The sequence below is a fragment of the Halichondria panicea genome, chromosome 17 (genome assembly GCF_963675165.1).
Source record: "Halichondria panicea chromosome 17, odHalPani1.1, whole genome shotgun sequence".
In the NCBI taxonomy this organism is placed as follows: domain Eukaryota; kingdom Metazoa; phylum Porifera; class Demospongiae; order Suberitida; family Halichondriidae; genus Halichondria; species Halichondria panicea.
The window spans coordinates 921,131-936,327 of NC_087393.1; the positions used below are offsets into that span (position 1 = coordinate 921,131).

A 15,197-nucleotide genomic window follows, 5' to 3' on the forward strand; every position below is an offset into this window, starting at 1 on the left:
TCATTACCAAAAGTACCAGTGCAGCATGCATCCAAGATGGAGGAGTTAGTGCAAGCTCTGTTCTCACTACTGCAATCCAAGCACAGCAACAGAGGCAGCCTTGCAGCTCAGTCAGCTCACGACCTCTACTCTGTATGCATTGACACTGTCTCTGAGACGGACATTGGTGAGAGCAGCTTGGCTAATTTAATAATACTGTACTGAAAATTGTATGCTGGTATCATATCATATTAATTAAACGCACTTGCATGCATGCAGCATACTGCTGCTCTGTATTGTTCAACAAGCAGACTGGAGTCCTGCGGTTTCTGAGAGAGATCTCCTCGCTGGACGAGGTGAGTGCATGCATGACAGCTCAAAAAGCAGCGATTAATTTATTATGGTGGTCAATAGCTACGTCTGTTCCCCTCAATTTTCGATGAATTATACAGACAGAGATAACATCCTTTCTCTTCATGAGCACCTGTACTTTACGGTTGATCAATCAACAGCATTTATTGTCTCTAAATAATTATTGTCCGTGTTTATGGTGAGGTATCTCGGAACACCCTACTTCAAATACAATATCCTGTAGTTTTCTGTGTGTAAAGAGACCCTACTCAACCTTTTGGATGGCTACTCTAAAATCCTCAAAGAGAGGGTGCTTCCTTATGCTGTGGAGATAAAGGTCAGGAGAGGGAGGAGCATGGCTACAAATTATGTTGTAAATTTGCCAATAATGGTTTGTTCATGGGCTTGTGGGATGTTTTATCCCTCCCAATGTACAGCAAGAGTCCATAATAAAAGAGAGTACACTTTTGTGTACTGTGTTGTGTGTTTGTTTACCTCTTGTTTAACATGTTATTATTTGTTGCCTCCCTTCACAGGAGGTGTGCAACATGTTGTTCTCCAGAGACAAGAGCAGTAGAGTCAAAAATGCTGTCTTTGCTCCACTGACCTCGGTGAGTGTGTGGTATAAGATGGTGAATGCTAGTACAGGGAAACCTGTCGATAGTGATCACCATTGGGGCTAGTACAGTAAAACCTGTCGATAGTGGTCACCATTGGGGCTAGTACAGTGAAACCTGTCGACAGTGGTCACCATTGGGGCTAGTACAGTGAAACATGTCGACAGTGGGGGCTAGTACAGGGAAACCTGTCGACAGTGGTCACCATTGGGGCTAGTACAGTGAAACCTGTCGACAGTGGTCACCATTGGGGCTAGTACAGTGAAACCTGTCGATAGTGGTCACCATTGGGGCTAGTACAGTGAAACCTGTCGACAGTGGTCACCATTGGCGCTAGTACAGTGAAACATGTCGACAGTGGTCACCATTGGGGCTAGCACAGTGAAACCTGCCGACAGTGGTCACCATTGGGGCTAGCACAGTGAAACCTGTCGACAGTGGTCACCATTGGGGCTAGCACAGTGAAACCTGTCGACAGTGGTCACCATTGGGGCTAGCACAGTGAAACCTGTCGACAGTGGTCACCATTGGGGCTAGCACAGTGAAACCTGTCGACAGTGGTCACCATTGGGGCTAGTACAGGGAAACCTGTCGACTCACCATTGGGACTAGTACAGGGAAACCTGTCGACAGTGGTCACCATTGGGCAGACTAACAATGGCTGTAGTAAAGAGGTGGCCTGCCTGCTAACAACACAGATCCAAACACATACTATAGGGCCCATTAACCTGGCTGTATTATTAATACAGTAGAACCTCGATTATCCGGCCCTCCATTATCCGGAACCTCGATTATCCGGCTTGGCAGTTTTCTTTTTATCAGATTAAATAATTCTAAAAATGGGCGTGTCCCTAAAATGCGCATGCGCGTTGCAGCTGTTACCATGGAGACATACCTGCTTATCTTCTGCGCATGCGCAGACAACCAGTGGCACTGCTGTTTATCAATAAAGTGGGTGGATCAAGGCGTGGTTTATCTATTCGGTTATCCGGCATATTCACTTATCCAGCCTGCTTCTGGAACCAAGGTGTCCGGATAATCGAGGTTCTACTGTAGGTAACCTGATTTAAGGGTGACTACAATAGCACTGTTACAGTAGTTGTAAGCAGAATAGCTTTTGTTGTGGGGCCTCTTCGACTGACGCATTTGATTGATTGTGCCCCCCCCCCCCCCCACACACACACACACACACACACAGGTGCTGAGACTGTGCGCAAGAACTGCTGAAGTAGAGTCATTGAACATACCCAAACTTATCGACAAGTGAGCTATAACTTCCGTTTTGTATTCCTGAATACATCATTAATTTTACATCTGCCAACGTTTGCAGATTTTTCCAAGCAACTACACAAGTCTCAAAAAACTCAGCTACAGGTCAGCAAAATTCACTTGGCATTTCTAGCACATGTAGGAAATGTAACACTAGTCCAATATCTCTCTCATTCCTGTATTTATTGCATTCCCATTCTTCCATTCCCATATCTTGATTCCCATGCTGCAGTGCGTGGTGGTATCTACCAGCTGCTGGGCACGCTGTGTGAGGTGTACCCAGAGCTCATGGTGGGTCACTCAGGGAGACTGGTCGACGTGTACGTGCGTACACTGAGGTCAGAGATGCTCGGCAAGGGCAGCAAGAAGCCCGAGATGTCCATCATTGGAGGTTGCCTCAGGGGACTCTGCTGCTATCTAGTCAACTTCTCCCAGTCCTTTGCTGAAGGTATGTGTGTGTGTACCTCTCAAATATCTGGGATCTAGCTTGGGGACACATAAGTCATTCACTGTGTGTATGTATGTTCCGTACTGAACAAGGTGCATGTGTGTGTGTGTATGTACCTCTCAAATTTGGTTGGGCTAGTTACTGCTCAGGGAGGTATGTGTTCCCTTCATGCATTCACTGTGTTCTTACAGTTACGTACTATGTACATGTATAGTGTTGGTAATTTCCTCTGGTGCATTTTTAACTTGCTATCATTCATTCTACACCAAGAGTAGATAACTACTCCTAGTCTTGTTTTAACACAAATAGCAGAATTATAGACTAAAGAACTTTTAATTGTCTATACGTATGATGTTGTTTTGTAGGTTCTGCGTATGCTCAGGACATATACAAGTGTGCTCGGAGGGCTATTGACCCCAAGGCATCCAGGACAAGGTTTGAAGTGCCCAGAGGTGAGAGCACTTGTTGCTATGGAGTCTCTATTGATGCACGTGCATGTACTACACTCCAGCTGGTATGGCTCTGATTGCAAAACATGCTGCACAGTTTAAAGAGTACCTGGCCAAAGATCACGAGGTTTGTCACTTTCTCCTCGCGTCATTTGATAGGTCACATGACCCTGCAGTACATGTACGACTGTCTGCTGGAGTGGGCGGAACACAACAATAAAGATAACAAGAACTCGGCAATTAGCGCCATGGAAGCTTTCTTTGAACAGGTGAGAGCTTTAATCAATCCATCTACTACCTCACCTCTCCCCCTATCTCTCTTACACTCTCTCCCTTTTTTCCCTACTATCCCCCAACTGTCTCCACCACCCCACCCCCCCACCCCCCAACTGTCTCCCCCTTCCTTCACTTTCCCTTACTCTACCCCATTCTCTCCACTCTCCATTCTTCACTACCCCTCCCCTCAACTACATAGGTCTCAGTAGTGGTGGTGGAGAAAGCCTCGGAGGATAGAGACACACACTATGCCATATTCAAAGAGTTTATGAGGAAGTTCCGCGGTATTATAGACAATCAGAGCAGCAGCAAGCGGCAGCTGGCAGTGGCCATCAAGGGATACGGACACTTTGCAGCGGTAAGCCAGCCCCCCACAGCCTTGTCTTTTACCCCCCCATGCACATATATAATTATGACCCCCCACAGCCTTGTAATGTGTACCTAAAGCCTTTTTACCCACCCCCGCACACGCACATATGACCCCCCACAGCCTTGTAATGTGTACCTAAAGCCTTTTTACCCACCCCCGCACACGCACATATGACCCCCCACAGCCTTGTAATGTGTACCTAAAGCCTTTTTTACCCACCCCCGCACACACACATATGACCCCCCACAGCCTTGTAATGTGTACCTAAAGCCTTTTTTACTCACCACCGCACACGCACACAACCCCCCACAGCCTTGTAATGTGTACCTAAAGCCTTTTTTACTCACCACCGCACATGCACACATGACCCCCCATAGCCTTGTAAAGTGTTCCTAAAGCCTTTTTACCCACCTCCGCACACGCACACATGACCCCCCACAGCCTTGTAAAGTGTTCCTAAAGCCTTTTTTACCCACTCCTGCACACGCACACATGACCCCCCACAGCCTTGTAAAGTGTTCCTAAAGCCTTTTTTACCCACCCCCGCACACGCACACATGACCCCCCACAGCCTTGTAATGTGTACCTAAAGCCTTTTTTACCCACCCCCGCACACGCACACATGACCCCCCACAGCCTTGTAATGTGTACCTAAAGCCTTTTTTACCCACCCCGCCCACGCACACATGACCCCCACAGCCTTGTAAAGTGTTCCTAAAGCCGTCGGACATTCAGTTCATGTTTCAAGAGATGGCTAATCGCAGTGAGCAGCTCTTCTTCTCTCCCATTTTAGAGTCGGTGGAGGACAACCTCTTCCAACTCCCAGCATTCCTAGAGGCCTTGGCCGCTATCGTCAAGGAGATGAGAGAGGTGTGTGTGTGTGTGTGTGGGTGTGGGTGTGTAGTCAGTAATGTGCCAAGAATGTTCCAAGTGGTGACTATCCTCAATCACACAAGTGTGCCTCTTTTACAGTCTTATTTTTGTCTAGAGGTGGTTAGTATACCAATCATCAGCTGCCAGTACTAGTGTGGACACATCCCTGTATCTGTGAGGGGAGGATCTTACTAGAAACAGTCTCGTATACATTGTACATGCATGTCCATAACCATTTACAGATACAGCTGCATGTAATTAGATAATGGTACATGTAATGTTGACAACCCTCCCCCTGCAGTTGTCTGAGTTACTGCTTCACTCTCTGGAGAAGCTGATGGTATTACTGTTTGAGTGCTACCCTCTCTTACCCCCCGTCACTCACAAGCCCGTGTATTTCGCCGTGTTAAAGTTGATACTGGGGCTCTCCACTAACTGGACCACACTCAAGGCATTCTTGTCCCAGATAGGTGAGTGGGTGGGGTAGGGGGTGGGGCTTCTTGTATGACCAGGTACCGTTCACATTACTTACGTTGTTTATTTCTGTTGCTGCAGTGTACCAAGGACTCATAAGGACGTGCTCACACCCACCTGTTATTGAAGTTGTGAGTTGGTCAAATGTTATAGCTAGACTATAAGTACTTTTGTTATGCCTCGGTGCGCATGCGCAAGCGAAGTATACGTTAGTGTGTGTGTCTGTGTGTGTAGACTGCTACAGCTGCTCAAGGATCAGTGAAGTGCAAGTAAGAGTTTCTATAGGCTTCTAGTCATGTTTTCTTGGATTTACAAAATAATGCTTGGTTCTCGAGTTATGCCTAGTTTTGCTTACTTGGAATGCCATTGTAGCCTTTTCAGAAGAGTGCGTAGCAAAACTTGTTCACCGAGTGTTGCTACTCTACTTAGTAGTTAGCTCTGCACTAGAACGCTAGCTATTGGTAGCTGCAGGAGTGAGAAGAGACCTGCAAGGCTCTGCTGATGCAGCCATTAATTTTAGACTTGGACTTTTTTTTTGGCACATCAATCGTTTTTAACAACAATCATGGTCGATCATTACCGTGCAGCAAAATTATGACAGCACCGGAGGTGGGTGCCAAAACTACTTAACATAAACTTATACACATTACCGTAGAAACTGGACACACACACACTCACACACACACACACACACACTCACACACACCCACACACACACACACACTCACACACACACACACACACGTACCTCGCTTGCGCTTGCGCATGCACACCGAGGCATAATAGTGTTCATCATGATATAAATTAGCGTGTGTGTAAGCTATTGCTCCATTGCTAGTAGCTAGCAGGTAGCAGCTTTATGTTATGTGTAATGTAGCTTTGACACCTCCACCGAGGCACCAGCACCCGCAGTGCTTTCATTTATATGATGACTGACGTCTGATGACTAATACTTTACTCTGATATAGTACACTAGATCCATAGTTTCAGTAATGTAAATACATCATGCATAATTTTGAGCTTAACTCCCCCAAAATTATATATAACGAATTATATAGTCTATTGCACAACAGTCTCATGAATAGCTAAATCTAAGTAAATTGTAAAGTATTTAATTCACACAGCCATGCAATCCAAAAAAAGTTTATTGTGTCATGGCAACGACATCGTTTTTCTTCACTATTGGGCTTTCACTGTTTTGCTGCTTAATTTTCTTGAAGAATGTTGTTGTCTTATCGATAAGAATTGGAAAGATGGCAGCAAGCATAGCTATAAATAAATCGACAATAAAGACAAGCAAAGAAACTGTGGATGTGAATGGACCCACGTGGACTGATATCACGTAGAAAAATACACAGTACGATATAATCGTCATCCATACGAGTATCACTATTATATTCATTAGCACTTTAGTAAACGTAGAACAGATACATGTACAAGTGCATGTAGATTTTCCCTCTGAACCTTCTGGTACAGCCTTATAGCCTTTTATTAGAACATTCCATACTGACTTGCACGTCTCCTCGTTTATTTTTAAAATCATTACTAAGTACACGTTCGTACTAAGAAAAATTGTTGTTGCAAGACCAAGATTAAAGCCAGTAGCTACTGGAGCTGCAGCTAGCCCCAAGAAGATATAAAAGATGTGGAAAGATAGTAGGTTAACGGTTAGCTCAATAATAATGGTGGCTGCTACATACAACTTATTGCTCTTTAAGGTATCCCGCCATCCAGTGTGAGATTGAGACTTTTGTAAGGATTTGAGAGTGCAACAAAGAGTGATGATCAATACAACAGGATTATATACGAGGACAGATATCGCAGCACAAATGTAGTAGATGAGGATATCTTGAATGCTTGACGTGACATTCAAAGTGATTACTAATGTATGAATGTCCCAAACAAATACAGTCAAACCAAGCAGAATAAATACAATAAAGAAGCCTATGAAAAATAAAAATTTCAAATCCTTTAAATCATGTCGAACATACACATATAGACCAATTAAAGGAACAGCAATTGGATTCAGCAGTTGAGTTAACATTATAGCAGCCACCAAGAAATATCTCATGATTGCAAAATCGTTAACTTGCCTTAGCGGACAAACGTCGTTTACATGAATTTGAGGATCAAAGTAATAGATGGGATAACCCTGCTCATTCAAAGTACCAGTGCCATGAGTAAAGAATGACTGCTTGTGGAGGTAGAAGCTCTTTAGCTGTAGTAAATAAGCAACGTAATGGTAGTCCAGTAGACATGGTTTGATACACATCGAATGAATTTGTATACAGACTGATAAAGAATAACAGTATGGTTCAGCAGACCAAGTGGGCGCTCATGCTCTAGGGATATTATTGGCCTCGCGGAACTGATCATAATTCATGAGTGAAAGGTCTATAGTACTGTGTACAGACCACAAAACCACAACAACTGCCCTACTGCTTCTATACTCTGAGTAAAGAAACAACTGTTCTGCAAACCTCTAAACACTATTATAATAGCTATACTGTTAGCCTAGACTAGACCATGAATGGTACTTACATTAACTGTCATACTTTCCAGCATCACGAGAATTGGAGGTGGATCCCTACAAATGTATAGCGGGTCATTGTAGCTTTCATTTTGTGCAGTCAACGTCAACGACTCATTTACATCATCACAAACATGGTCCAGAATGAGGTGGGCTTCAGGCAAATTTACTTGGAACATGTACAGAGAGAGAGTTTGAAGGAGATCCGGACGGATAAAAAGGTTGATTGGAGAAGCATTCCAAAGAAACTTGAACATATAGCGTTCACTGAAGTCAAGTGTTTCGTTCTTTCCTAAATGCAGACCATGGACCCAATTTTCTAGCGCACTGCAAGATGGTAGGCTGCCATTGCTGCTATTGACAGGATTCAATGAGCAGAAGTGGTAGTACACATAAAATGACATACTATCCTGATGATTACCAGGGGAGAATGCTCCATTTAATGTCTCCATGTTGACTGTCCGGTTAATCAGAGACTGTTGGAGGTCGTACTGAGTCCGAATGCACTTTTCTTCAGTACTGAATACATCCTGCATTCCAAAGCAAAGCATTAGTAGAAGAAGATAAGTAGCCATAGCTAGCTGTACAAGTGACTGAGTACCAAAACTGTTTTTGCTTGCTGTTCTTCATAAGTTGCAGCATGCATAGGGAAAGCCCACACAAATTATTTTATAGGGGGTGCCCTACTATAATGGTATTATGTAATTAATCAACTTTCTACCAGAGATGCAAATTGTGTAGCCTGGGCGTGGCTGGATAAATTGTAGCCAGACCTTTTCTACAGGCAGAGAGGTCCATATTTAGCTATTACTATATTCCTATTTATAAAACAAGAGTAGATTATTGAAAAGGTGCATGGCGATAATGATTTAAGATCAGTTCTGTCTTCATTAATTATACACACTTGATAATGAATTGCTGTTAAACATTAATGAGACATGAACAAAATACCACAAGTGAACATTTCTCATCACCTTCTGTTTACACCCAAAATTCCATCACTACTAGATCTAGCAAGGATGGCACTAGAGCCAATGTTATAGTTAACTTCATCGCACAAAAATCATGTAATCATGTACATACTGTAATAATATGGAACGTACACCATTTGGCATTAAGTCACATGTTTTATAAAGATCCCTAATTAAGGCTATTATCTCATAGTGAAACTCCAGCATTATAGTACCAATACTATAACTGATAGACGTAAAGGAAGTAATAACAATGGGTATAGTGTGATAGAAGAGGAGAGCTCATTGAAACTTTGGTGATAGTAATATACAGAATTGAGGTTGACATGTCGATCTATACGCGTATGGGAATAATTAAAATTTAGAAAGCCACGACAGTCAGATCGGGAAAAAAACTGTTTTTGTCGCATGCCTAAACATTTTAAGTATAGGTATCGGCCAGCTCGCTCCTGTTCTCGAGCACCTACTATGCTCCACCCAGCCTTCGCATGGCTTCCATTTGCTCTTGCATCTGCCTTATCTGCAGCTGATGTGCAGCCTCTTTTTCGGCATCGCGTCTATGTATAAAATAAAAAGAGGGCATGCAACAGCAAAACATCAAAATCAAAATTGTGTATAAAAGCTATTGCTAATAGTAGCTTTGACACCTCCACCAAGGTGTCAGCACCCGCAATGCTTTCCAGTTTGTTAATCATGATCATATTAGCTACGTATTTATAGTATGATGTAATTTGGATAAATATCGTCCAAACTCTCTAGGGTGATAGTGGTGTGGTTGCTACGGAGACCACTGATATCCTAGGCAACCGGCGACCATCGTACAAGAACTATGTTGACCTGTGGATACATATCCTGGATCCAACCAAACTAAAGGCAAGTCCAAGTCCGATCCCGATACCATAATTATAATTATGTCCCATTCCCATGTCCAGGGTCACAGTCTTACGTTCATGGATCCTGGAACGAGGAAGGAGGTACACAGTTTGCTGTACGATGAAGTGGTGGGCTCAGTCATAAAGATCATCCACAGACTCGACCTCACAGCCAAGACCTCGCTAGAGCAAGAGGTTATTACCAAGAGTTTATGATAGAGAGAGAGTATCGAACGTAGGCATACTGTACATCAGATGTATGCGGAGAGTAACGTGACTTCCTGTATCTGTCACAAGCTTGGAATTTGCACACTGACCAATCCAGTGTGGGTGATGTAATCTATCAAGAAAGTAGATTACATCACCCACACTTGGATGGGTTGATAGATTACATCACCCACGCTTGGATTGGTCAGTGTGCAAATTCCAAGCTTGTGACAGATACAGGAAGTCAAGTTACTCTCCGCATACATCTGATGTACAGCATGCCCTACGTTCGATACTCTCTCTCTATCATAAACTCTTGTTATTACCAAAGCTCTTATAGACTAGCTGTACTGTGCATGTGTGTATTTTGTCTTGAGGCGGAGCTGCATGAGGAATACGGTAAAGCTGACTGTGTGTGTGTGTGTGTGTGTGTGTGTGTGTGTGTGTGTGTTTGGTAACAACTTGTATCGGCTTCTAGCCATTAGCGTTTAGTTGTTACTTGCATGGTTTTGTCCTTATACTTGTGTATGAAAATGGTTTTCACTGTATAGTCGGAAGCTGTAGAGTCTGCAGATGATTCCAGTCCACCCACCACGAACTCTGACCCTGTGTCTGGGCTGTATCCGTCTGTGCCGAAAGACTTCCAGATTTTCATCAACCTTGTGGACTTGTGCAAGTACGTGCTCCCTCCCACACCACACACCTACACCACCACCCCACACACACACTTCCGCCCCCACACAGGTCGTTGTTCCCGTGTGTCCAGCCGTCACTATTCTCACAATGGGTGCCCACCTTCGGCCGTGAGATGATAGTCCACTCCACAGCCCACCCCCTCATCAGCGGGTTCTACAAGCTGCTGGGTGTGGCTCTCAAGATGTGCTCCACCCTCAACTACTTCCAGGTACCACAACTAACCAAGGATATTGTCATGTCCTAGAATGTCTTGAAAAATGCTCTTTAAGTCAGTTCATTGACTTGCCAATTTTTGTCCTGTCGATGAAATGTTGCCTTGAAAAGTACTCCTTATATAATTATAATAACATAATTATACTACATGTATATGCTCATTATAAGCTCCCTCAAAGTTATAGCTACGTAAGTAGTTTAAGTATACTGAAGATCAGAAGCATGCAGTTCAAGCAATTATAAGGAGATTAATTATTTTAATATAGGACATTCCTGATCAGGAGACAGACGGTGATATTGCCATGGAAACGGACTCTAAAGGAGACGACAGGAGAGACTGTTTCATCCTGTTCAGGAAATTTGTCAGAGAGGCAAGCACAAAAACTCGTTGATTTGTGTACGTGACTATAATAATTCTTTGACTGTCAGGTTCTGGTTAGAATGAAACAGTACAAGGAGGAGCTATTGGTCTCTTGTCTGCAGCTGCTCCTCTCATTGCCAAAGGAGATAGTACAGCTGGAGATAAGCAGCCTTGTACCAGCTCTACAAGTGAGTTTTGCGCTGAAACCGTTTTTATAGTCACAAGTAAAACCTGTTTATAGCGGTCACCCTTGGACAATCCAACATGAATGTAATAATATAGAGGTGGCCTGCTAATAATACGAGTCCAAACACATGCTATGGAGGCCTATTAACCAGGCTGTAATAATTATAGAAGATGGCCTGCTTATAGGCTGACCACAATAGACAAGTTATCTACTTGTACGGCTTTTATTTACCAACTCTACCCTGTACTATTATACTGCCATAGACTACATTCAAACTTGGTCTAAGCTATCTACCGTTGGCCAGCACGGGATTGTCAGCCCTGGAGAAGTGGGCGGGGCAGCTCAGCCCCTCCCTCCTCCACCCCCCACTCAGAGCCGTGCTGCCATATCTCGATGAGTACCTCAAGACCAATGCTAACAGTAAGTCATGTGACTTAGCTTTTTGAGTGACTATTGATGTATCATGTTATACGTACATGTATCATATCAGCTTGTTTCTCGATTTTATTGTTGTATAGCTCATGTACAGTCACGCTGTTAGTACCAATAGGTTACCGAGGTAAATACATGTATGCTATGCTAACTAGGATTGGCAGCGCTTTAGTACACATGTAAGGTTGAGGGTTGTCCTTCTGCTGTGCACACAGGTACAGAGTGTGACTCCGGTTCCAGTACGGTGGTGGTTCAGTCCGGTTCCACGAGAGCGCAGCGTCACAAGTCGGTCAAAGTAATTGCCAAATGGAAGGAGGGAATTGATGGAGCAGAGAGCCCTAACAACAAGGTACAGGCCTAACAACAACAAGGTACAGGTCCTAACAACGTACAGGTGCAAGTGTGCAAATGTATGCATCGCAAGTGGTGTTGTACATGTATACGTAAGCTTCTCTGTGGACTTACAATTAAGTGGTTTGTTAAATATCTCTATGAAAGCAAATTGTGATCTCAACTTGTTCGTGTACATGTACGTGTTCTGTACAGTAGTGCACATGACTGTAGCCGCCTTCACTAGCTAGAAGTTGAGATATCTGAAAAGTATGTGGCCACCTCTTAATAAGCCACGCCCCCACCCCCCCCGCCAGGTTCGGCGGCGGATTGTTCATTTCCTGGGCACCCTGGGGGGTCAGGTGAACAGCAGTCTGGTAGAGAACGAGTCGGCAGCTGCCTTTGCCTCTCACGCTGTGGCATGGGACTCTCAGAACCGGCTTGAGTTCCCACTCCCGTTCCAAGACATGAAACCATCCATCTACTTCGGTGAGTGCTTGCTCATCATCCATCAAACCATTTACTCTGTTTATGAGATTCAAATATTATTTGATGTTGATGCGGTGGGTGTGTGGGTATACTAACTAACTTAGACACCAGTTGACAAGATCTACATGGGAAGTACATGGGAAGTACATGGGAAAAGTGCCTCAGAGCAGGTATATATAGTATACCTGCAATTCTGTTGTTAAGTAATTGTATTGTAGTCAAGCATCGAGGGCAAGGTTTGGGCATGCACGCTAGTATCTAAATGAGTATACTGTTTTGAGGTGTCCATATCATGTGATGAACATAAAATTATTATTTACATTTGCCAAATTTCCAAATTTCCGTGCTTTATTTGTACCACAGATCCATTTCTGCCTCGTGTGTGTGAGCTAGCCACCACCTCCAGTGACAGACAGACCAAGGTACGCTAACACAAGGGGTGGGCTGTCAGCTGTTAGCTGTGTCTCTACAGGTGGCTGCCTGTGAGCTACTGCACGCTTTGGTCCTCTACATGATTGGGAAGAGTGCCCAACCAGTGGCTCAGAGCAAGGTCACATGACTCTCACATGACATACACGCATGCATTATGCACTGATCCACCTCACAGAGCCCCATGACTAAACTGTTTCGGAAGGTTTTCCCCTTCCTCCTCCAGCTGGCATGTGATGTTGAGAAGGTCAGAGAAAAAACCTAGTTGTCAGGACTCCCCCCCCTCTACACACACACACCTCTCACACACCCACACAGGTGACAGGGCAGCTGTTTCGGCCGCTCATTTTTCAGATGATCCATTGGTTCACTAGGAACAGGCAGTATGAGAGCCCAGACACTATCGCTCTATTGGACGCTCTATTGGTGAGTGGAACTAGCTAAGTTTGCGGAGGCCATGGTTTGGAGAGAAAAATCCAATTTTGTGGCAGCTGGACGTGTTTTTCTCCATTGACTGTATACTAATTATGTTTGTTTTAATGTATGTAGGATGGGATTGTGCATCCTAGCAACACTTCCCTGAGGGACTTTGCTGCTCTGTGTGTGAGGGAGTTCCTTGTCTGGTCCATCAAGCAAACTAGCAAGAAGGTGAGACAATTTAACCAATTAATGGAAAAGTAAGTAAGTGTGTTAATTGCTACTAACAACTGTACAATAGAAATCATACCCAAGTATTTGGCAATTTGGTACAGGGTTTTAGAATTCTTGCAACAGGGCTATATCAGGAGCCCATAAATAAGAGAAGGAGCGGCTAACTTCAACGTATACTCAGGGATCACGTTTCGTAATTGCCGGTGAAACCACACTTCCTTGTTTGGAAGCGACTAAGTGCTTGCAACCGCAGCCCTGTATCTGCGTATAACACGTGTAGGGATTCAACCACTTAGTAACTCGATCTGCATAATTTATGGAAATGCGATCTCATAACCACTTACGAAACGTGATCCCCGTAGTCAGCGGCTCCTTCTCTTATTTATGGGCTCCTGGCTATATAAACAGGCACAGCAATGAATTCCATATATGGAAGTCAACTGCTGACTTTTATTACAGTGTACATGTACAGGTATGTGCATAATTATTTGATGTCCTAGAGCCTGAGAGCTACATGTAGCTATAGAGCATCAAAAGAGGTGGTGAATGGTGCACCAGGTGGAAATGCAGGGCAAATCTTGTCGTGAAGTTGCATGGTGACAATTTGAATGTCAATGCTTCAACTCAGAGGAGGAATGCCAGGGTCAAAAGGTCATTAATTAAAACACCACGTGGCCCTATGTTTTACATGTAAAACTGAGTTTACCCTTGCGCCCCTGAGTTCATACACCACCACTAGCTGATCCTCTTTATAATCACAAGGGGAATCGTTTAAGCTATTGCGCCCCAGAGGAATCAGCTTGAGGAGATCCAGGATTTAATTACAACCTTTGACCTTTTATTGCATTCTTCAAAACCACAAGATATGGAAAATTAGCCTTATGTGGCTAGGATAAAAAATGTTGATGTACCGGCTTGCTAGCTTCCCAAGCAGGCAAATAAAGAACAGAAGCGCCAAGCTGCTATATGCAGCAAAGGTTAAGAACCCAGAACAAGATATTTCAAGGTGACCCTATTGACCCTGGCGTTCCTCCTCTGGCTTCAACCAGAGGAGGGAGGACACGATTAACCTTAGCTCTAATTAGCTAATTATCGCGACCTTTTAATTACATTCTTTGAACGATTCATCTTTTCTTTCTTTATAACCTCTACATATTGGAACACACAGAACAGTACTGTAGTATGAGTGACAGGCAATTCTTGCAGGCACAGAGCAAACCATACAAATAATGGAGTGCTAGAAGCTGAGACTGTTAGTGTCATTGATGTTCTTCATGTTGGAAACACTCTGAACCATGTTGCAGCTTTATCACAGAGACAGGAGTGCCTGGGGTGCTTCTCACAGGGATCTTGGAGACAGGAGTGCCTGGGGTGCTCCTCATAGGGATCCTGTCTCCAGGATCAAGAGTGCTTCTCACAGAGACAAGATCAGAGTGCCTGGGATGCTTCTCACAGGGATCTTAGAGATAGGAGTACTTGAGGTCCTTCTTATAGGGGTCCTATTACCTTCAGGTCCTGACAACTTGGCCATAGGGGTACCTCCAGTAGGAGAAAAGGCTTACTTTGCTCTAGCTCTTGTGTCCAATATGTAGAGGTTATAAAGAAAGAAAAGATGAATCGTTCAAAGAATGTAATTAAAAGGTCGCGATAATTAGCTAATTAGAGCTAAGGTTAATCGTGTCCTCCCTCCTCTGGGCTTCAACTGTGTGCAGAACTGTTGGCA

General features: G+C 44.0%; 1 protein-coding gene and 2 long non-coding RNA genes across 4 annotated transcripts in view; 1 reads left to right on the plus strand and 2 right to left on the minus strand.

The window, feature by feature from the left end:
- Positions 1–3: 3 nt before the first annotated feature.
- The window catches only part of LOC135351030 (DNA-dependent protein kinase catalytic subunit-like), a 48,784-nt gene continuing 33,590 nt past the window's right edge, over positions 4–15,197 (plus strand). Inside the window, exons 1-28 of one of the 2 annotated variants that reach the window (XM_064549925.1) lie at positions 4–166; positions 259–335; positions 575–667; positions 867–941; positions 2,146–2,210; positions 2,278–2,321; positions 2,449–2,664; positions 3,030–3,116; positions 3,176–3,240; positions 3,290–3,382; positions 3,589–3,747; positions 4,459–4,629; positions 4,934–5,102; positions 5,188–5,237; positions 9,367–9,480; positions 9,540–9,674; positions 10,238–10,362; positions 10,431–10,590; positions 10,862–10,966; positions 11,025–11,144; positions 11,407–11,563; positions 11,791–11,924; positions 12,223–12,394; positions 12,758–12,816; positions 12,867–12,944; positions 13,002–13,070; positions 13,142–13,249; positions 13,373–13,471. In XM_064549925.1, coding sequence (XP_064405995.1) covers positions 37–166; positions 259–335; positions 575–667; positions 867–941; positions 2,146–2,210; positions 2,278–2,321; positions 2,449–2,664; positions 3,030–3,116; positions 3,176–3,240; positions 3,290–3,382; positions 3,589–3,747; positions 4,459–4,629; positions 4,934–5,102; positions 5,188–5,237; positions 9,367–9,480; positions 9,540–9,674; positions 10,238–10,362; positions 10,431–10,590; positions 10,862–10,966; positions 11,025–11,144; positions 11,407–11,563; positions 11,791–11,924; positions 12,223–12,394; positions 12,758–12,816; positions 12,867–12,944; positions 13,002–13,070; positions 13,142–13,249; positions 13,373–13,471 — 3,129 coding nt within the window. In that variant the 5' untranslated portion in view covers positions 4–36. Of the gene's footprint in view, positions 167–258; positions 336–574; positions 668–866; positions 942–2,145; positions 2,211–2,277; positions 2,322–2,448; positions 2,665–3,029; positions 3,117–3,175; positions 3,241–3,289; positions 3,383–3,588; positions 3,748–4,458; positions 4,630–4,933; positions 5,103–5,187; positions 5,238–9,366; positions 9,481–9,539; positions 9,675–9,929; positions 10,086–10,237; positions 10,363–10,430; positions 10,591–10,861; positions 10,967–11,024; positions 11,145–11,406; positions 11,564–11,790; positions 11,925–12,222; positions 12,395–12,757; positions 12,817–12,866; positions 12,945–13,001; positions 13,071–13,141; positions 13,250–13,372; positions 13,472–15,197 lie in introns of those variants that run through there. The other variant, XM_064549927.1, reaches the window with a different exon arrangement.
- Positions 6,110–9,920, minus strand: LOC135351054 (uncharacterized). The gene is made up of 3 exons (XR_010399359.1): positions 9,554–9,920; positions 7,648–9,164; positions 6,110–7,324 (listed from the first exon to the last, which is right to left on the minus strand). It is a non-coding gene; the product is annotated as an uncharacterized LOC135351054 (long non-coding RNA).
- On the minus strand, positions 14,604–15,165 carry LOC135351506 (uncharacterized). The gene is made up of 2 exons (XR_010399458.1): positions 14,981–15,165; positions 14,604–14,933 (listed from the first exon to the last, which is right to left on the minus strand). It is a non-coding gene; the product is annotated as an uncharacterized LOC135351506 (long non-coding RNA).